General features: G+C 46.6%; 8 protein-coding genes across 8 annotated transcripts; 4 read left to right on the forward strand and 4 right to left on the reverse strand.

The window, feature by feature from the left end:
• Positions 1–387: 387 nt before the first annotated feature.
• BU24DRAFT_423134 (uncharacterized protein) lies at positions 388–1214 on the forward strand. Its single transcript, XM_033528164.1, has 2 exons — positions 388–678; positions 784–1214. The coding sequence occupies exons 1-2, from the start codon at positions 397–399 to the stop codon at positions 1012–1014; spliced, it is 513 nt and encodes a 170-aa protein (XP_033385123.1). The 5' UTR covers positions 388–396; the 3' UTR covers positions 1015–1214.
• A 1115-nt stretch (positions 1215–2329) lies between these two features.
• On the forward strand, positions 2330–3479 carry BU24DRAFT_481391 (uncharacterized protein; the record flags this gene model as incomplete). Its single annotated transcript, XM_033533170.1, has 2 exons — positions 2330–2376; positions 2426–3479. The coding sequence occupies 2 exons, from the start codon at positions 2330–2332 to the stop codon at positions 3477–3479; spliced, it is 1101 nt and encodes a 366-aa protein (XP_033385124.1).
• Positions 3480–3657: 178 nt separating this feature from the next.
• BU24DRAFT_392166 (FAD/NAD(P)-binding domain-containing protein) lies at positions 3658–6106 on the reverse strand (the record flags this gene model as incomplete). The annotated part of the gene is made up of 2 exons (XM_033525146.1): positions 5418–6106; positions 3658–5365 (listed from the first exon to the last, which is right to left on the reverse strand). Exons 1-2 carry the CDS (start codon positions 5813–5815, stop codon positions 3658–3660), a joined length of 2106 nt encoding a protein of 701 aa, XP_033385125.1. The 5' UTR covers positions 5816–6106.
• A 1-nt stretch (position 6107) lies between these two features.
• Positions 6108–7176, reverse strand: BU24DRAFT_209720 (glutathione S-transferase). Its single transcript, XM_033521918.1, has one exon. The coding sequence runs from the start codon at positions 7066–7068 to the stop codon at positions 6400–6402; it is 669 nt and encodes a 222-aa protein (XP_033385126.1). The 5' UTR covers positions 7069–7176; the 3' UTR covers positions 6108–6399.
• A 1574-nt stretch (positions 7177–8750) lies between these two features.
• Positions 8751–9388, forward strand: BU24DRAFT_423136 (uncharacterized protein). The gene is made up of 2 exons (XM_033528165.1): positions 8751–8888; positions 8939–9388. The coding sequence occupies exons 1-2, from the start codon at positions 8760–8762 to the stop codon at positions 9041–9043; spliced, it is 234 nt and encodes a 77-aa protein (XP_033385127.1). The 5' UTR covers positions 8751–8759; the 3' UTR covers positions 9044–9388.
• BU24DRAFT_209790 (periplasmic binding protein-like II) lies at positions 9260–10836 on the reverse strand. The gene is made up of 2 exons (XM_033521919.1): positions 9601–10836; positions 9260–9543 (listed from the first exon to the last, which is right to left on the reverse strand). The coding sequence occupies exon 1, from the start codon at positions 10601–10603 to the stop codon at positions 9659–9661; it is 945 nt and encodes a 314-aa protein (XP_033385128.1). The 5' UTR covers positions 10604–10836; the 3' UTR covers positions 9260–9543; positions 9601–9658.
• A 1069-nt stretch (positions 10837–11905) lies between these two features.
• BU24DRAFT_423137 (FAD/NAD(P)-binding domain-containing protein) lies at positions 11906–13338 on the forward strand. Its single transcript, XM_033528166.1, has one exon. The coding sequence runs from the start codon at positions 11943–11945 to the stop codon at positions 13284–13286; it is 1344 nt and encodes a 447-aa protein (XP_033385129.1). The 5' UTR covers positions 11906–11942; the 3' UTR covers positions 13287–13338.
• Positions 13339–14019: 681 nt separating this feature from the next.
• Positions 14020–18585, reverse strand: BU24DRAFT_370775 (uncharacterized protein). The gene is made up of 3 exons (XM_033524443.1): positions 18388–18585; positions 14613–18329; positions 14020–14561 (listed from the first exon to the last, which is right to left on the reverse strand). The coding sequence occupies exons 1-3, from the start codon at positions 18447–18449 to the stop codon at positions 14198–14200; spliced, it is 4143 nt and encodes a 1380-aa protein (XP_033385130.1). The 5' UTR covers positions 18450–18585; the 3' UTR covers positions 14020–14197.
• Positions 18586–18720: the final 135 nt, after the last annotated feature.

The following is an 18720-nucleotide window of genomic DNA, read 5'->3' on the forward strand; positions in this document are numbered from 1 at the left end:
GGATTACCAAACGTCTTTTATGTGCATTCATGCCATAGGAGACCCTTATTAAGCCTGACAACCTGCCTGGGCAATGTCATTGAGTTAGCACAACAGGAATTTGGGACGTGCGAAAGGTTTCTGTTGGCAGCAAAGCACGAGGTCTTTTGTTTATCGGGCAACAAATGGCCAAGTTTCTTGGCAACTCAGCAGATTTAAATCAGAATTATTTTCACTGTATAAAAGAGTAATCTACTACAATGCTATTTACCTACTGTTCCTTATCGAAATAGAGTACACATACGCTAGCTCAAAGTAGGAGGGCCTGACCTTATGTAAGCATATCATTTAACGCTAATTAGTCTAAAGGATGTATTTTTCCTCTAGTAATGTAGCATTTCCTTCTCCCCAGCGTCAATGTTTATACCCTTTACTCGCTCTCCTCGAGGCGGAGCAGCATGGTTCAACGCAGGGCCTGTTCGATTATATCCAAATGTATCAAACAAAGACAGCGCTCTTGCTCAACAACGACTGTGCCATGACCAGTACATGGCTGGATGTAAGGTGTTTCACGTGCCCAAAGAAGATGCAACGCAAGCTTCTCCAATAGCCATCGATGATTGGAAGGACGGAGAGACAAATACAAAAGACCAGGTAATGGTTTTTCAGTATAATGGAAAGTTTGTTGCCGTCAATCACGTATGTCCACCTTGGCTGTACACTTCCAACTACCTTACCCTCGGTATATGCTTACAGCAGTGTTGCACGACTTGAATTACTTTACTATTATCTGACTTTTCAAAGGAATGCCCGCATAACTCATATCCACTCTCTAACGGGACGCCCTTTGATATCGAGGACTTCGGCGTAACGCTGAGCGCTGGGATCACGTGCCCCAAACATGATTGGAGTTTCGATTTATTTACTGGGCAAGGCGATAGAGGAAATTATAAACTTCAAGTATGGGAAACTCAAATAAGAATTCAAGAGCAGATCGAGGAGGTTTGGGTACGAAGGAAACCTAGGATCGGGTAATTTGTTTCTCGCGCAGAGCTGCAACATGAGACAACCAGGCGTTGAAACAAACTTTTATTAATGGTTGTATTCTGTCTATAAATTCCAAGCTACCTTACTTGACATGCTGCTTTAAAGGGTATTACAGATAAATCAAGAAGCCCACCCCGCACCTCGGAGCATCAAGGTTACAATTCGCTCAAAGTCAACTTTGTTGATGGGCTGTACCTCATGTTCTGCTTAGGCTGCATTTTATGTGCATAATCATAGGGCAATGCATAGAAGAAGTATCCAAGCCGGGAAGATCTCAAAAAGGGGATTTGCATCAGCATTAAGGCTGCTGTGAAGGATTGAGAAGTTTCATGTATCATGCCCTGCGAGTGAAGCATTACATGCTGTCAAGTCTTTGCCCTACTTAATTTTCGACATCCTATCTCAACTTCGTTATTCAAGGATGTCTACTGTTGAGAAAGCGTATCCGTTGAGAAACAGTGCGCTGGTCGATACTGGAAACAGTATTGCCGCAATTGGCAAGCTCGATTTTATGTGCATTCTACGAATGTATCTTGCATCTCGCACACTACGGTATGAACTAGGTATGAGAATATGTTTTGTGTCATTGAATAATTACCATGGATAGCGACTTAGTTGCCTTACATGAGGTACGAAGTTTGATAGAATGGCTATGCCCCTCCTCGTTGAAAGTTCATATGGTAGAGCCGGCCGGAAAGTCAAAGAACAATTTTGAGCAATTTTTGGATTAATCGTGTGATGTGAAGTGACAGATACTCTTAGATAAGCGGAAAGACGAGTAGCTGTACAATGCGCTTGGATGCTCATTATTATGTGAAATGGAGCTCCAAGGTTATGCTATGTTCAGAACTCGAAATCTCATGGTTCTTACCAAATGTTGTGAGATATGGGGCCTTTTCGAACTCTCGTTAGTCTATTTTCTTTTATCCTGACGCTTACCGTCACAGACTGATGTCGATCACTCCCAATCGAGTGTCGATGTCGGTGCGCCGTCCTGAGGCATCTTGACAACTTCCAAGCCCCCTCTGAAACGAACAGGAAACATCGTCTATAGCAAATTAAGCTGCTTTGCCTAGAAATCAACTCTAATTCATGTAGCTTGTTTTCTCCAATGGTTCGAAGGGGGTGATTCGTGACATGGCGCCGAGGCGAAACAAGCATCGTGACAATAAGCTCGAACGCCAAGCAACATCTCTCACGAATGCTGAAACATTAGTGTGCCCACCCCGCAATTGAATAATAAAATCGTCGCGTTGCCCTCAAATCTAAAAGGTTGTGAATGGAACCAGATATTTTGCTCAAAATGCCATTCATGAAAATGGGTACATCAACTTTGGGACATACTTTCCGGTACGTATATCATCCACTGTCTAAATCCCAATTCACTAAATCATACTAGAAATTTCGACCAGACAATCCTTACTGTCAAAGTCGGGGGTGGCGAGTTTACCGAATCATTTAGCTGCCACAAGGAGTTATTACGGCGATGTTCGGGATATTTCGATCGCCATTTCCAACAACAGGGTTCGTCTCCGTACAAAACCACCGAGGCTGGCCTCGAATTGGAGGACACTTCCCCAGATGTTTTTGATGCATTTATGCTATGGTTATATACAGGCTATATACCACATCATCTCATTGAAGGTGGAAAAGAGGTGTATCCGCCGTCCCACTCAGTCAACCTGAGCAGCGCAAATGGGTCGTCGGCATCTGATAACAAAGAGGAGGCTGAAGATGTAGACACGGCCTCGTGGGGTATCAGTCTGGATAATGACGAAACTCCTGCCGATGGCCAGAATGGTACTGGTACACCATCTGTGCCGGATTCCACTGCAGAGAAGGTTCCTGGAGAAGGCGACGGCGAAAAACCAGTATCTTCCCCACCACTCCGGTCTACGACTGAAAAACCCGACCTGCCCAAAGAAACAGTTTGTCCTTGTTGTGCACGTCCCTACAAGTGGAGAAGTCTAGAAGGCTTCTTGGAGAGGCGATTCATTGCCTTGTATACATTTGGCCATCGATACGAGATCCCAAAGCTACGAAGAGCAGTAATGCTTGCCTGGCAGAACAATGATGAGATTTTGCAGACCATGCCGGACCACAGCAACGTCATCTCTGCTTATGAAGGATTGCCTCCAAGTTCACCTCTGTGTCGGTACTTTCTGGATATGTATAGTGTTTACTGGAATCCAGATAAGGACGACGAAAGGATGGTTGCACTACGTTCTCAGCTTCCGCAAGCCTTTTTATTTGAGCTCGCAACCATTCTGGCCAAAGGCGAACGACCCAAGATTGAGAAGGATTGGTGCGAATTTCATGAACACGAGGACGAAGTCGACAGGAAAGCTTGCCAGGAGGAAATGATGAAGGATTCAGTGTCTTCCCGGGCAATAAAAAGGCATAAAGATAGCAAGAGCTGGAAGGGGCTAGTCCTCAAGAAAGGGAAACGGTGAGAGATGATATTCTCACACTGTAACCACTTTATTCTCATCCAGGATTTGGACATGAAACCAAAGGGCATGAGAATCTGTACAATCGCAACGGCAGCAAAGGCAAAGGGCAGTGAGATAGGAGTTTCTTATCAGTAGTACGAAAATGCATTGAAATCAGATACAACCTAACGCTTCTTTCTTACAACCTTGCCCTCTCTGTATGAGTTCCCAGTAACCTTTCGATCTCATCCCTCTGCCTCCGTAGCAAATCATTCATTTCAGCTTGATGTTTTGCCTGCAGGTCCTTGTAATCCTCAACGATATTTCGCTTATCTTCAAATATTGATGACAAGTCCACGGACGAAGATTCCTGAGTTTCGTCTTGTGCCTCCTGATTTGAACCATCTGTGCCTTCTGATTCTAGGAAGCGCAGATCAAGACCAGTCAATTTATCCTCGGCTCTCCAGTCTGTGAGGATCTTCAAAAATGCTGGGGCTCCATAACCGTAAGTTGCATTCTTTGCTGCGCTTGTAGATGGCGTGCCCTCATTGTTGTAGTAGCCCGGTGTACACTCTTCGAAGAATTTAGCACGAATAGCTGTGCTATCAACTATTTTCTTTGTCCATTCTTCTTCAGCCTCTTCGGTAGGCTCCAGTGTTCGCACACCGCGTTTTTGCGCTTCTGAGATCACATATGCAAAATGCCTCGCTTGATCAGCAGTGACATGCATGAAGTTCGGCGTGAGGGCAGCTTGAGTGATCTGTACAATGAAGCAATTTGGGAAGCCCCGGGTAGACCAGCCGTGGAGTGTCTGTGCGCCGTCTTTCCATTTCTCTGTAATTGTCAAGCCATCACGGCCATAGATTTCGAAGCCGGTTCGATGGGTCCAGTTGGTCGCGAGCTCGAATCCCGTCGCATAGATAAGACAATCAATCTCATATTCTTTTCCATTTGCAACAATGCCTTTCTCTGTAATGTAGTCGACGCCCTTGCCTTTCGTGTCGACTAACTCAACGTTGGGGCGATTGAAAGTCTGGAGATACTCATCATGGAAACATGGTCGTTTGCAGAATTGATTGTACCATGGCTTCAGAGAGTCTGCAGTTTCCTTGTTCTGCACGACTGAGTCACAACGTGCGCGAATCTGCTCCATCTTTTTGTAGTCTGCGATCTGTAGCTGTGCTGCCGCTTCCAAGGGATCAATATCTGCGTCTCGAAATTTGGTGAGCAATTCGCGTATGATATCAGTCCATCCATCAGCCACCATATCTTCAGCCTCCACGCCGCCGTTGACGATACTATCAAAGTTGTCCATTCGCTTTTTCTGCCATCCTGGCTGTAAACCTTTCACCCACGAAGGGTCGGTAGGCCTGTTGCCCCGTACGTCAATTGATGACGGCGTGCGTTGGAACACGTAGAGTTTCTCTGCCCATTCACCCAAATGTGGAACAATCTGGACGGCTGTAGCCCCTGTTCCAATTATGCCGACTCTTTTGTTCTTCAGCTTTTCCAGGTTGCCAGCCGGATCTCCTCCGGTGTAACCAAAGTCCCATCTCGACGAGTGGAAGGAATGACCCTTAAAGTCTTCGACACCCTTCACACCAGGTAGCTTGGGTCGATGAAGTGGCCCAGCGGCTGGAATGATATATCGTGACTTGATCTTATCATTTCGGGATGTGCTCGTGACCCATAAACCTTCTTCCTCATTCCATCGCATGGTCTCTACTTCGGTCTGAAACAAGGCACGACGGTATAAGTCGAACTTTTCGCCTATCATTCGTGAATGTGCGAGAAGTTCTTTGGCTCGTGCATATTTTTCGGAAGGTATGTAGCCAACCTCTTCGAGTAGAGGCATATAGATATAAGATTCAATGTCGCATTGAGCACCGGGATACCGGTTCCAATACCTGAAAGTAATCGTTTAAAATCCATGAGCATCAACCAGTTGTATAAACGTACCAAGTTCCACCGAAGTCCCCTGCTTTCTCGATGATCCTGAAATTCTCTATTCCTAATTCAATCAGACGCACTGCGACGACCTGTGCACCATATCCACCTCCAATGATGACAGCATCCACCTTCTCTTCGATTGGATCTCTTTTGAATCCTGGCTCGACCCAAGGGTCGGTAAGGTAATGAGAAAGATGTCCATCAATTATAGTATACTGGTTGATGCCTAGATTGCGGGCGAGGCGCTTGTCGCGCTCCTCGAGGTACTTTGCCTTGAGCTCAGTTGGATCAAAGGGAAGAGATTCCCCTTCCAGCTTCTCTTCAGTTCTGATTTCCACCTGCTCCTTCTCCACCATTGGAATTGGAACTTCTGCGACTGATGCGGGTGAAACTTTGGCGGCTGCCATGTCTGCGGCTAGTACATCAAACTTTGAGAGTGGCCTCAATCTGATAGCATGAAATAAAACTTAAATATCTGTATTTCTCATGAATGATGCCGCGGTAGGCTTTCTCGGTATCTCCACTTCATAGGTAGTCTGGAACGACTCGCCCGTGTGAAGACCGCCGACAGGGCCAAGTGATGGAGTCCATTGGTCGAATCCCCGCTTCATTCCAAATGAGGAAAATTGTTCGATATGACTGGTTGTCGTGACTCGAACCCGAGGGTGGAAGAACCCTACTTTCCCCAGTTTCTCAGAGTGGGGCACTGCTGGTGGATGATGGCTACGGCCGGGTGTTCCCAGATCACCGACTAAGGCCAAACGAGTCGAAGAGCTTAGCGTGCATGTCTTACTTCTGTTGCTTGCTACTCGTACTTGCACCAGATCACCACTGCAGACAGGGCCACTCACTTTACTAAAACGAGAGATCTGTTGAAGTGTAATCGATTATTTTTAGTTCAAAGAAACCATCTTGGCGATCGGAATATCCCGACTACATTATTCGATGAATACATGGGTCATGAAGGACATTAAGTCAAATACATACACACTCAAACAACGAGCTCGCGAAATTCAAACATGACCGGCCTAGTATGGCGGAAATACTCTCGGCTCTCTAGATTGGTCCACCATCGGGCAAGGCTTGTCTCTTGCTCCTGCCACCCCTCTCTTATCTTCACAAAGTCGATGTGGCCGATTGCACATACCGCAGCAATATCTGCGATTGTCAACTCGTCGCCAACCAAGTACTCCTTGCCCTGATATCCTCTTTCCCGCGTCAACTGTTCCAGTGCTTTCATACCGCCATCGATCTTGCGATTCTGTCGGGCCATCCATTCATTACTCTTATGTTCTCCACGCTGAGTCTCCCAGAACTGAAGTACTGCAGCATCTAATATGCCCTCCGATAAGACTTGAATCTGCCTTGCGTGAAGGTCGAGATCAATATCACCGGTCAAGAGTAGTGGTTTCCTGTCTGAATACTTCTGTATGATGTATTCTTGAATGTGGGCACTGTCATATACCGGTGGCCGGCCATCTGGGAATAGAAGGATAGGCAACTTTTCCAGTGGGTTGTATTTTGGTGTTTGGGTTTCTGATTGCCATGGAATTTCATTCTGAAGGGTAAAAGGAATCCCTTTGAGTTCGAGCGCAACTCGATTCATTCGCGCGAAAGGCGACGGGGTGGCCGATATGAGCGTGAGAGTTTCGGAAGACATGGATTTTGAATCTTTGCTTCGAAGATTAACACCCTTGCACACTGGCTTGCGTTTCGAGGGTTCTCTTGTTTACATATCATATCCGCGGATGTATTTGCGCCTTAACGTCATACGTCATGATACCAACATTCTTTGATGAACTTGCGCCACCTTCTAGATCAACGAGTACGATGAGCAAAAATGCCTTTGTATTGTTGCCGTGATAGGGTGCCATGTTATGCCCGGGCTCGTGCAAAGTTTAAGATCCATGCGAAAAGCTGGTCTTGTGATTGTAGTCGATGAAGGCTCGAACAGCTGGAGCATGACTGATCGGTCACAGTGCTTGATGGATCCAATAATTGCGCAATGCAACCTCGCTTCGGCACTCCCAATTAACATTAAGTGGCCGAAGTCGCGGAAGCCATCGTTGAACTCCATTCCATGCCAGCCAAAGAAATGTAAAATCGCTTAGACATTTGCGATCCATGCTTTTGTGCTGATACGGCTGAAGAGACTGATTCGACTACATACTGCTGACGTCAAAGAAGAGCGGACTATCTGATCGTTGCAGCGGAGGCCCGTGGAATTGTGCAATTTCCTATTATGAAAGGAAGACAGTATAGAAAACCCATCCAACTCCTACTCTTGCTCCTTCTGTCGCCCATCTTTCACGCTCCTAGTCTAATCGCGCGCGCGATCTTTGCGTAAATGTATTGGTATGTTATCGTAGAAGTCTCATGACATGAGACGATCCTCTACATTGTAGTATGAGTAGTTTTAACAGGGAGATGGTCGCTGGGACTCGAATAAATTGAACAAATCTTCCCAGGTGCAATTCAAATTACGCGATTTTAAGATACACTTTCTCTTAACACATACAGCTTTGATGTAATCAAACCAGACCTGTCAGACTACTGGTAAATCAAAGAACATCATGCGACCCGTTTCCGAACGCCAATGGCCATGCAATGTGATGTCATGCTCAGCGAATTAAATCAATTTGGTGCCGTGATGTTGCGGTCGTACGAGTAGTACAGGGTCTGAATGAAAAGGTACCTAATACCTAATCGGCAATAGGTTAGGATAGGTTGGGAAGGGTTCTACATCAACAAACCAGCAGCCAAATGCGCAATGCTCACATTCACTACTGGCATTTGATTAAAACGAGAGAAATTTTGACGATTGTATTTCTGCACCAGTATAAGGCCTAAATTATAATCATCTTGAGTATTAATCAATATTATGATGGAATAGGATACTGATTGTTAAATGTTCCCTTCATCACATGTTGTGTCTGGAGATACTAGAGCCCCCGCCATTCTTCAACATTTACGTCATGCTACGTAACGAGGCCCGAGCATCGTGCATCACCAGATCATCACCAAAGGCCCATAAAGTAGCTCTACAGCCAGCCCGTTATTGCCTCCAATCTTCAATCTATGAAATCCGCATAACTAAAACAGACACGCTTCTTACTCATAATCACCATGAACCCATTTAGCAGCACTACCAATGATACAGGTGCGAGTGCTTCTGGCAACGCATATTACGGTTCTGGTGCCGAACAGGATCGGTATGCATCGCATTTCAGCATTGGAACCGAAGGCTTCGACCGTATTAAAAAGGCCGCCATGACCAAAGGTACAGGTGCTGAGCAAGATCGCTATCAGGCCCATTTCGGACTTGACGAGGAAAAGGTCAAGGCCGCTGCGATGAGCATAATCAATGCCAAGGGCGACGGGGCAGAGCAGGACAGACATGCCTCTCACTTTGGACTTGGGGCCGATGGATGGGCACGGGCAAGGGAACTGGCACGAGCACAAGGAGTCGGCGCCGAACAGGTTCGTTCTCTGAATAATTATCGTGGTTGAAGACTGCTTATCACAGCCAGGATCGCTACGGATCTCATTTCAGCATCAACAAGAGTAGCATTGACAAGGCGGCACAGTCAATACAAGATGGTGCGAAGGACGCTGCGGATGGGCTGAGAAAGTAAACGAACACCAGAAATCACCCCACAGCCTCGGTCAATAGGCAGCTGGCGACACCAATTCTTATGAAACACCAACATTCCTGACTTCGCTGATAAAAGTGACATCAAAATCTATGCTTAAAAAATATTGTATCAAAATTGAGAATAATAGTTACGCCACCTGTTACGAGGCCGAATAAGACTTATGAGCAACGACAAGATCAAAAACATTACAAAAGTAGTAATATGATTCTGGGACATGCCTCATAAGAAGGTCTACTAATGTATCGTGACATGGTCTGTCGATTCTATTCCAGTGTTACACGCAGTTTGTCTAGATAATGTAGAGGTCGACAATCCATCTTCAAAGTAACACGAAGCCAGACATTTTTGAACTAATCTCAAATGGCATGAATAACAACAATATGAGCACTGTGTATGTCTGAATAGATTGATGATATCTTTCGTTGATGCTGTCCGCATAGGCCATGAACCCCATTGGCGTGTTATCTGGCCTTGCTTTGCTATTGATCGAGCCTTAGAGAAGTTCAGGCAATAATGCATGAAATTTGCTGTCTTACGATGGAGGAAAAAGCCGCTGATTGATAATTGTACAGTGGGAGTCAATTTGGAACGAAATCATTTCGACTGCGTTCCAGATATCTCCTCGATGATACTTGTATCAAGGAACTTTTCCAAATCTGCTTTGGTCGCCGAAGCCCTCTTGTCCTGCGTTGCTAAGTATTTGTCCTCATCCACTAACAAATCCAAGAGGTCGTCGCCCCAACGGCCACTCCATTTATGATCTTCCCATACATCTGCAATGACTTTCGCATCAGAGCCCACTTCGTTTGCAACAAACTGGTAAACACTCTCTGGCTTATTGTTGAAAACATCCAGAGTTCGATTCAATGCTTTCACAAACTCCACGATGTCCTTCCGTTTGGCGGGGTCATTCAACTTATCCGTTGTGGTGTATAGGGCATACATTTCGCGATAGATAGACCCGTTTTGGAAGATGACGGCATCATCACCCAGTGCTTTTGCTCCAAGTTCGACGGCAGGCTCCCACACCCCAAATGCATCTATTTGCTTGCCACTCATCATGGCTGGAAACGTACCCGATCCGCACGGAGCCTTCATACACACGTTGCCGCTTACAGTTGTATACTCCTTCACACCGACACTATTCATCATTCGGGAAATGAACACCCCTGCACTGGTTCCTGGGATCGTGCCTATTTTCTTTCCCTTCAAATCTTTCAAATCTTTGATACCTGATTTCTTGTTCGCCACGATTCGATAGGATGCCTCGCATATCATGTAAATCAGTCGAATGTTCTTGTGAGACGCGTATTGCTTTAAGCCCTGTGTTTCGGCATTGGCGGCGAGATCCACGGACTTGTCGGACCCAAGGTTGGCCACGCCTCCGCTGGTAAGTGTAGCTGAGGTAGACCCTTTATAAAAGTTCTTGATCGCATAAGGCTGGGGTGTGTGCTCGATCCATTGTAAAGAAGTTGCGATCTTCAAGCTGAACGCAACAGAGCTTAGAAGCAAGATGATAATAAACTGAATAGATAGCATGATTTTTCAATAGGTGCTGGAGTAATAGATATAAGCTGCCACACATGGGAATGTTATACCTTATATTGTAGTGAATGAAACTTCCCCGCCCTCGTAGCGAGCTTCATCATCGGTAGTAAACTGTTCTCTGCAACTACTATTGGAGGATTTCACACTTTGGGGTATATACCAACATCATCGGACCCATCAACGCGTAAAGTCATTCATATCGGTAATGTCATATTCGTTCAGTGAGATGTCACAATCATATAGGAATTGATTCGCGCAGGGATACGGCATGCAAATGTAGAACGCGTGGTAATTTGCCGAACCTATAGCAAAGCGGGTCATATATGCCGACCCTGAAGACAATCCTTGAATTAGCAAGAGAATACGATGAATCAAGATGATATCGGTAAACCAAAACACAACTGCCGCTACTAGAAGTATCACCTATCGCAGTACTTTAGACGGACGACATCTAAGTCGTTACTTCATCTAAACCTGGGAAACCCTGTCCTATCTTTGTTAATGCTTCGCAGCCTATGAACTCCAGACAGCAACACTCATAATGACGATGCGATTTCTTCCAGGATTTCTCCAATAATCCGAGACACTGTTGCTACAATGAGTATTCCTAATACTATCAATGACACCGCGTCTTGCTGTTCGCATCTTTGGGATTTCGTATTGATTGTTGAATTTCACGTACAGATTACGAACTTGATAGATTTTTTGGGAATAGCGAAGTTAACTGAACTTTGATGCTAAAGGGCTATAGCAAATTCTATGATTAAATCGCCTCTAGGATGGTGTTTCTCAATTTGACGGCAATATGTCCCATCGAAGATGTTGGCTCGGTGTGCAAGTGACGTTAAATCTATCTATTTACAAACGCAAAAAACGTAGCATAAATATGATCACAAATAGAGAAAAATGAGCACGTAGTATGTAGATGTATGGATGTCGTTGGATCCTAAACTCGATCAATACAAGTCAGTTACGTAGTCAATAGTAATATGGAAGAGGTCGGCTCAATGAGAACGCTATTATTCACAAGAGGAGTGATCTCATTTCGACGACTCTAGTATTTGCCTAGAAGATAAATACAAGTTACAGACCACTGTTGCTTGTAGTTGAATACAAAAAGCGCCAATTGACAATGTCCTTTTCGTTAGCCAATTGCCTAGGTACCTAGTTACTTTGGTGTCGTGATGCACCTCGGCATCTCACGTCGGCTTCTAGAAAGGGCCGATGTCGCTTTCAGACACTAACTAGCAGTCAATCCCTTAAATCTCCATCATTTGGTCATAGTCACAAGAAATAACTTTTAATTCACAAACTTTTACAAACATTCATAATGCCTTTCCTCTCAGTTCAACCTAAAATCATCATTGCGGGTGCAGGGATTGGCGGATTGACAACTGCGCTCGCACTTCATGCCACAGGGTTCACGAATATAAATCTTTATGAATCAGCATCACACCTTACTACCCTAGGCGTCGGAATAAACGTTCAACCATCGGCAGTTTTGATTCTTCGCAATCTGGGGCTACTTGATGCTCTAGAGAAAACCGCGATACAAACAAAAGAGCTGAACTTTTACAACCGCCATGGCGACGCTATATTGTCGGAACCAAGAGGTGTGAGTGCAGGTTATACAGTCCCACAGTTCTCAATTCATCGCGGGGAATTCCAGATGGTTCTTCTTAGTGCTGTGAAGGAAAGACTGGGCGAAGAATGTATTCATCTCGATGCAGCCTTGGTGGGCTTTACCGATCTGGAGCAATCAATAATGGCGCAGTTCTCATCACGGCATTCTACCATTGTCCAGGAAGTTGAAGGCGACATTCTCATCGCAGCGGATGGCATCAACTCAACAGCAAGAAGGATTCTGTATCCCAAGGAAGGCCCGCCTCGCTTCTCTGGCCGCATCTTGTGGCGAGGCTGCCTCGAGCGTCCTCCCTACTTGACTGGTGCCAGTATGGTCTGGGCTGGGCACGCAGATCAAAAGTTCATTGCTTATCCAATCTCACAGCGATCTGCAGAAAAAGGCAAAAGTTTAGTCAACTGGATTGCAGAACTCAGGGTGCGCAGTAACGAGGAGTTGCAACAAGACACAACACCACCAAAAACAGACTGGACCAAGACCGTTGATAAAAGTTTATTCAAAGGCCCTTTCGAAAGTTGGAGGTGTGGAGGTTTAGAGATGAAAGACTTGATCGAGAGTACAGATCAGGTTTTTGAATTCCCTATGAGTGACCGTGATCCAGTGGATCGCTGGAGTTTTGGACGATTAACCCTACTTGGCGATGCGGCTCATGCGATGTATCCAATTGGCTCTAACGGTGCATCGCAAGCAATTATAGATGCAGAGACTCTGGCTAAGCACCTATCACAATCACCAACGGATCCCGTATCGGCCCTTCAGAAGTACCAAGATGACAGACTCCCACCCACCACGAAAATAGTAATGGCGAATCGCGCAAATGGCCCCGACCATGTCCTACAACTAGCTGAGGAAAGAGCGCCTGATGGGTTTACCAATATTTACGATGTCATTCCTCAAGCTGAATTAGAGGATGTTGGACGTGTCTACAAGGCGGTGGCTGGGTTCGAAAGGGAGGCAGTGAATGAAAAAGCACAGAAGACTACAGGTATTGCAGAGAGGAACAATCTAAAAAGCCCTGCAGAGTGGATATAGGGACTCACATTGAAAATTGGGAAGGCAGATTAGTGATACCTGTTGCATTGCCCAGTACGAGAAGCGGTTTCGAAAAATGGTCATATCTTCCACTCATTCTTTCACTTACCTACGTGAAGATGCTAACAACTAAACTACTGATTTCCTCATGACGTGGGGGCTCTGGTGCGTTGTAATCTAACGTCCCCCAGACTGTGTATAACCCGACTCCATTTGGACACTGCTAACATCGTTATATCAGTGTACTGCGGGAGGGAGAATGATAAATATTCATTGAAAGCATGAACTACGTCATGACTTACCTGCGGACCTATGGAGAAACGTTCATATTTTTTGGTAATGATTGAGATTTGGAAAGGTTTGGTTCTACATTACTGAATTCTGTGCTAATAATCACAGCGCACATTCTTGATGTCTAGTCCGATGTCGTATTCGGACTTTCTTTAGATTTATGTGGTCCGAGGAATCCTACAGCAGTTTGTCCAGAAGGCGATCTCATTCGATGTTCTTGGACATTGATGAGATCTCAACGAAAACCAAAACATGGATTTAGTTGATAGCATTATGGTGCAAGAAGCGAACAGCTGACATGCTTGATGGCCCTCACAGAGATCGTCCCCACCAAAGTTGTTTCTACGTTTGAGTAGTCCCTTTCTGTCTTGCATGTGTTGAAACCCATAGCTTTAAACCTTAGATGCCAGCTCGGTCTTTTCACATATTGCACAAGATGCGTGATTATTGTTCATTGGCTGTTACATATTCGATGCAACTATCATCTCAAGAAAGAACACCCTATTGGCGTAAGTTATGGCATGAATTGGTTCTCTGGTATGTCAGCTAGAAGTACAAAATGGATACGGGTGGCTCCTCCGATTTGGCTCGTCCATCACGTTTATGTAAGTCGGGAGATATTAAATCAACGCGCTTCCCGCCAGTTCTACTGCCTCGAGTGCCGTTTGACAATCTCCACAATACGTATTGACCCATTCTTGAACATCCTTCTGGCCCTTCCTACCTTTTCCCTCCAAGAAGGCCCCGACCTGTCCACATTTTGCAGTCTCGTCCTTCAGCCAGCTTTCATATTCTGCCGCAATGACCTCCTTTTCGATGCGGTTGACGACGCGTAGGGCCACCAAAAGATCATGTCGATGAGACCCCAAATTCTGGCGCGTGCGGTGCAGACGACTCTGTGCGTGGGATGTCGATAGAGAGGACAAAGGTGAAGCAGGAAGAGGTACTTTTGGGTTGGCGATGAGAGATGAAAATATCTGGTGACTAAAGCATAACATTAGACATCTTGAATTCGATGGAAACCGTAGCTCTTACCACTTGTTGTCCTGGTTCAGCCGGAGCTTGGAACCCGGAACAATTGTCGTCTCGTTGCTCTTTACGAAAGTATCCTCCAAGTCCCGCAAAGAGACCGCGCGAGTCATCGAATGGCTCGGTCCAACACCGAGTCTTTCCATAAATTTCGCTGCATTACGCTCCTCCCACCATAGCCAAGTATCGCGACTGCTGTACATGAAATTCGTTGCGCCACTGATAACCAGCAAGGCAACCAGAATCTTATGAGCGGACAGCAGATTACCAAGGGAGGTAAACGCGGCTAATATCCAGCTCATTACAGTCGACAATATGCTAATGATGACATTTCCAATCAGTTGAGCTATGACGGACCCCGTCGTTTGAGGCTGTAGCTTGAATTTTCTAGGGCGGTTAGGTGGAGGTATGTCCTGCGCAGCAATTTGGGATGCCTGGTTGACTACTCCGATCTGCCCAAAGATATTCGTGACTTTATTTGTGTTCCTGTTGTGCCCTAACTTGGCGATCTGGTCATTCACTACATCGACAAGATCTTCTGCTTCAAGCTCAAGATCCTGCAGACCTTGTCGTTCAATCAGTTTCTTTGCGAAGCGGGGATTTCGAGCCCAGTCGACCTTCACATATATTGCCAACTTGCATTTCGCTTTTGAAACATGGGTGATGATGATCTTGTTCATAAGGACGAACCGATCCGCTCCAGGGAGGTACCAAGGTGTCTTTCGGTCCGCAACAACATAGCAAAGGTGGTCATTCAGGACTTCAATGATTTGGTAATCATTTATGACAACCGCACCCTGATTTCCGGGTTGCTCAATTTCGTACTCGAAATCGCGACGTTGTAGTCCTTGGTCGTTCGCGGTCCATGGGCCTTGGACGACCCGCTGTGCCCAGCGTTCCCGATACAACATCTGGAAAACAGCACTTTTATCTCCAAAAAGAATGTGAAACAAGCCCTTCGCGCTAATCTCGAATTCTTTCTCGATGGCAATTTGTGTCATACCTCGTGGAGTGAAATTGACGGGCTGAGACGGAAGCTTGAACTTGGTCGTATTTCTGGCGGCGGTCCCTGATGGACCAAAGAGATTGCCGTCGATCCTGAGGCTAGTCTTGATGTCCTTTCCACCATAGCCAGAATCCATAGGTGTATGTATGGATATATCTTCCCAACTCTCGGCACTCGGTGAATGGTCTTGATCTGCGACCTCGAGCTTGATCAATCTCTTTACCACTTCCTCCAAACTATTCTCCCCTGTACTGGCGTTGCGAACAAGAAAATTCAATCGAAGTAAGAGAAGTTTCAGTGGCTCGAGAAAGGTTTTCACGGTAATCCTTGTTGCACCATCCTCTCTTGCGCCAGGCTTGAAATGGATGAAAAGGAAGTCACAATCTTTCCCTGGCGCAGCAGTAACCTCCTCAATGGATCCCATGGTGATACCCGTAATGAGAACGAGGCCCAAGTGGTTACTGTAGAAGTATATGTCCCTTGGAGTGACGTAGACGCGACCCGGAAATTCTTGCTGGTCTGTAGGATTCCAAACCGCACGGAACACTAGTATAACCTTGTCCTCCCGGGGCGCACCAGGGAAAAGTGTACGGAATTGGGCATCTTGCATACGTAGAGCGAGCGGATAATAATTTGGAAAGTCATCGGTGACGACTGTGGGCCTTAGAGAGGGCGACGGCGCTGGTCCGCCCATGCTCATGGTCTTCCGATGGGAGGAGCCAGGCGCAGGAGTTATACTTGCTGAAGATGGATCCCCAGAAGAGCCATCACCAGTCTTGTCCAATGGCTCTAGAGCGGGGGGAGAGTTGACCGGACTCGGCGGTCCTGAAGCACTTTGTTCATTGCGGATTGGGTGAACCTCTCCACGTTCAAGGCGATTAATATATCCCCAGTTGACAGACCCCCATAAATTGGCCATCAACCCACCAGGCATATTGCCCGCTCGCCCCAGACTAATCCCTCGCTCGCCGCTTACGGCAACAGCTGCTTTACTCAGATTTGTCGGTGCAGGAGGATTGGCAAGAGTGGATGGCGCAAGGCTGCTTGTGGGTAGGGTCTGGCCCATCACCAAGCGGGTATCGGGCAATCCAGGGGCAGGTGCTGTTATCTGCCCTACTTGAACGATATTATGACTGGCCGAAGCTAGACTTGCTGAAATCAGACTGGCGATACCGCCGGTAGCAGAGGAGGGGTTGCTCGAGCTTAATTGAGGCCCCAGAGTTGATTTTCGAGTAAGGTCAAGTTTCTCCATGATACGAGCAGCATGGTCGCGACGACTACCTTCGCCCTCACGTTCGAGTCCGGTCTTTGAGCGTGTAACGTCAAAACTCCCGCGCGATGCTAAACCTTCAGCGCCAGGCAATGCCAGTGTTTCTGCTCTATCAAGTCCGCTTATATCGTCGCTAGGGTGTGCTGCATGGCCCTCGGAAGTCTTCGCAGCGAACTCGGGGGCGACAGGTGGACTGATCGAGAATGCAGCATCAACAGAGCCCGACGACATAGCTCCATCCTTAGATGAGTCTTCCAGAGCTTTCCGCTTAGCAACCTCAAACGCGGAAATCCATTCAGTGAGATCATGCTGTGTTTCGGCCTGCAAAAGCACAGTGGTATCCTTGGTCTTCACCTCAAAACAAAACCGTCGTTCTTCCTGGAATGCAGGTCGGATCCCGCAAAGGAGTACGCCAATCTTTTCAGATTCTTCGACAGCGCCTGAGCGTGTACCTTGGGTCAACCAGCCAAATATTCCGTTTTTTACGAAGAACCATCTCCTTACCCAATAAGTCCGGGCAGGTTTGCCTGTTATTGTGCGCTGGAAAAGCCAACCCTGTTTCTCCGCCTTTTCTTGCGAAGAGTCCGATTTCGACGCCGTAGAGATATTTGCGGTTGAAGGAGCTTGGGTACCGAGGTATGGAACTGTGGACGCCGCATAGTCGTCCAAGTCTCGAGAAGGGCGCGCTGCCACCTCGGCGTTTGTTTCAATCTGCTGTCTGGCTAGATGTAGTTCTCTTTTAAAAACACGCTCGCCGTTCTCCATCTCTTTACTCCAACCACGGACACGATCAATATCTGCGCTCCACATACCAAAACTTTTGTTCGAGTTGTCACGAGCTGTTTTCATTTCACGCCACTGTTCGTTGATAACTTTGACGAGGATTCTGTCCAGTGTACTCCTGACCTGCGGTGCCATGACGCAAAAGTCCATGCTTGCTTTCAAATACGCTCGCCGTGCTTCATGCAATTGGAAGGCGTCTTCTCTGAGCGAAGATGGTTCTTTGGTCTTTGCTTGGCCAGCATATCGCGCTATTGCGCCATCGAAAGTGCGCTGACTGTTCTCCAAATTCTTGCGCGCGTCTTTCAACATACGTAGATCGTTCTGAAGAAAAGCCCGTATCGGATCACAAACAGTCGTCTCTGCTCGTTTCATACCACGCAAAGTGTTATTCCAGAATTCCCGTGCACCTTCCCCAAACCTTTTCAAAGCCAAAACTGTGTAATCATGGTCGAGGACAGCCTCGGACAGCTGCAACGGTGGATGCGATGTTTGGACGTAACTATCTACGAGGGATTGCAGCGCATGCATTTCGTTCGCGAGTTTCGAGACAGCTCGAACGTGCGAGTCCAGCCATCGTTCGATCAGGTCGATTTGATCACCGAGGTGGACAGCGGTCGCGCGAAACGTGGGCGAATCGAGGGCAGCCTCTTTTATTGTGACGGGTCTGTTTTGGTCAACTATCTGATCAGATGAGAGTTTGCTGCGCCAACGGGTTGTCATACATCAAAGAAAGTGGTTTCGCAACGGGCTCCAGCGTCGGCGGCTGGGAAGTCTCAGCTGCCATCCCAAGGAAGGAAACTGAACAAAATTATAGGAAAAGGGTACCGTATGTATAGCAGCAGAATCACATTAACACATTTAAAGGTATACTACAAGGCATGAGTGCAGGTGAAGAGAGAAACGTGGGAATTGCTCGTTCGCGGATGCGTGGCTGCTTGCATCCTTCGATGGACACCGACGTCAGACCCCGGTCGCCGAAATGTTTATCCGCTCCTTTTGATGCTCGGAGGTTTCCAAATCTTGGCGCTCGAGAAATTTAGTGGGTCCTTTCAACT

The sequence above is a fragment of the Aaosphaeria arxii genome, assembly GCF_010015735.1.
Source record: "Aaosphaeria arxii CBS 175.79 unplaced genomic scaffold BU24scaffold_4, whole genome shotgun sequence".
NCBI classification, from domain to species: domain Eukaryota; kingdom Fungi; phylum Ascomycota; class Dothideomycetes; order Pleosporales; genus Aaosphaeria; species Aaosphaeria arxii.

What these genes read in the sequence shown, in the direction of transcription:
- BU24DRAFT_423137 (XM_033528166.1), top strand. Translation starts at nt 11,943, where the DNA reads ATGCCTTTCCTCTCAGTTCAACCTAAAATCATCATTGCGGGTGCAGGG.
- BU24DRAFT_209790 (XM_033521919.1), bottom strand. Translation starts at nt 10,603, where the DNA reads ATGCTATCTATTCAGTTTATTATCATCTTGCTTCTAAGCTCTGTTGCG.
- BU24DRAFT_423136 (XM_033528165.1), top strand. Translation starts at nt 8,760, where the DNA reads ATGAGCATAATCAATGCCAAGGGCGACGGGGCAGAGCAGGACAGACAT. An exon ending in AAGGAGTCGGCGCCGAACAG is followed by an intron (nt 8,889 to 8,938) that starts GTTCGTTCTCTG and finishes TATCACAGCCAG; the next exon opens with GATCGCTACGGATCTCATTT.
- BU24DRAFT_370775 (XM_033524443.1), bottom strand. Translation starts at nt 18,449, where the DNA reads ATGGCAGCTGAGACTTCCCAGCCGCCGACGCTGGAGCCCGTTGCGAAA. An exon ending in GCGAAACCACTTTCTTTGAT is followed by an intron (nt 18,330 to 18,387) that starts GTATGACAACCC and finishes TGACCAAAACAG; the next exon opens with ACCCGTCACAATAAAAGAGG. An exon ending in CTGAACCAGGACAACAAGTG is followed by an intron (nt 14,562 to 14,612) that starts GTAAGAGCTACG and finishes GTTATGCTTTAG; the next exon opens with TCACCAGATATTTTCATCTC.
- BU24DRAFT_209720 (XM_033521918.1), bottom strand. Translation starts at nt 7,068, where the DNA reads ATGTCTTCCGAAACTCTCACGCTCATATCGGCCACCCCGTCGCCTTTC.
- BU24DRAFT_423134 (XM_033528164.1), top strand. Translation starts at nt 397, where the DNA reads ATGTTTATACCCTTTACTCGCTCTCCTCGAGGCGGAGCAGCATGGTTC. An exon ending in AGTTTGTTGCCGTCAATCAC is followed by an intron (nt 679 to 783) that starts GTATGTCCACCT and finishes GACTTTTCAAAG; the next exon opens with GAATGCCCGCATAACTCATA.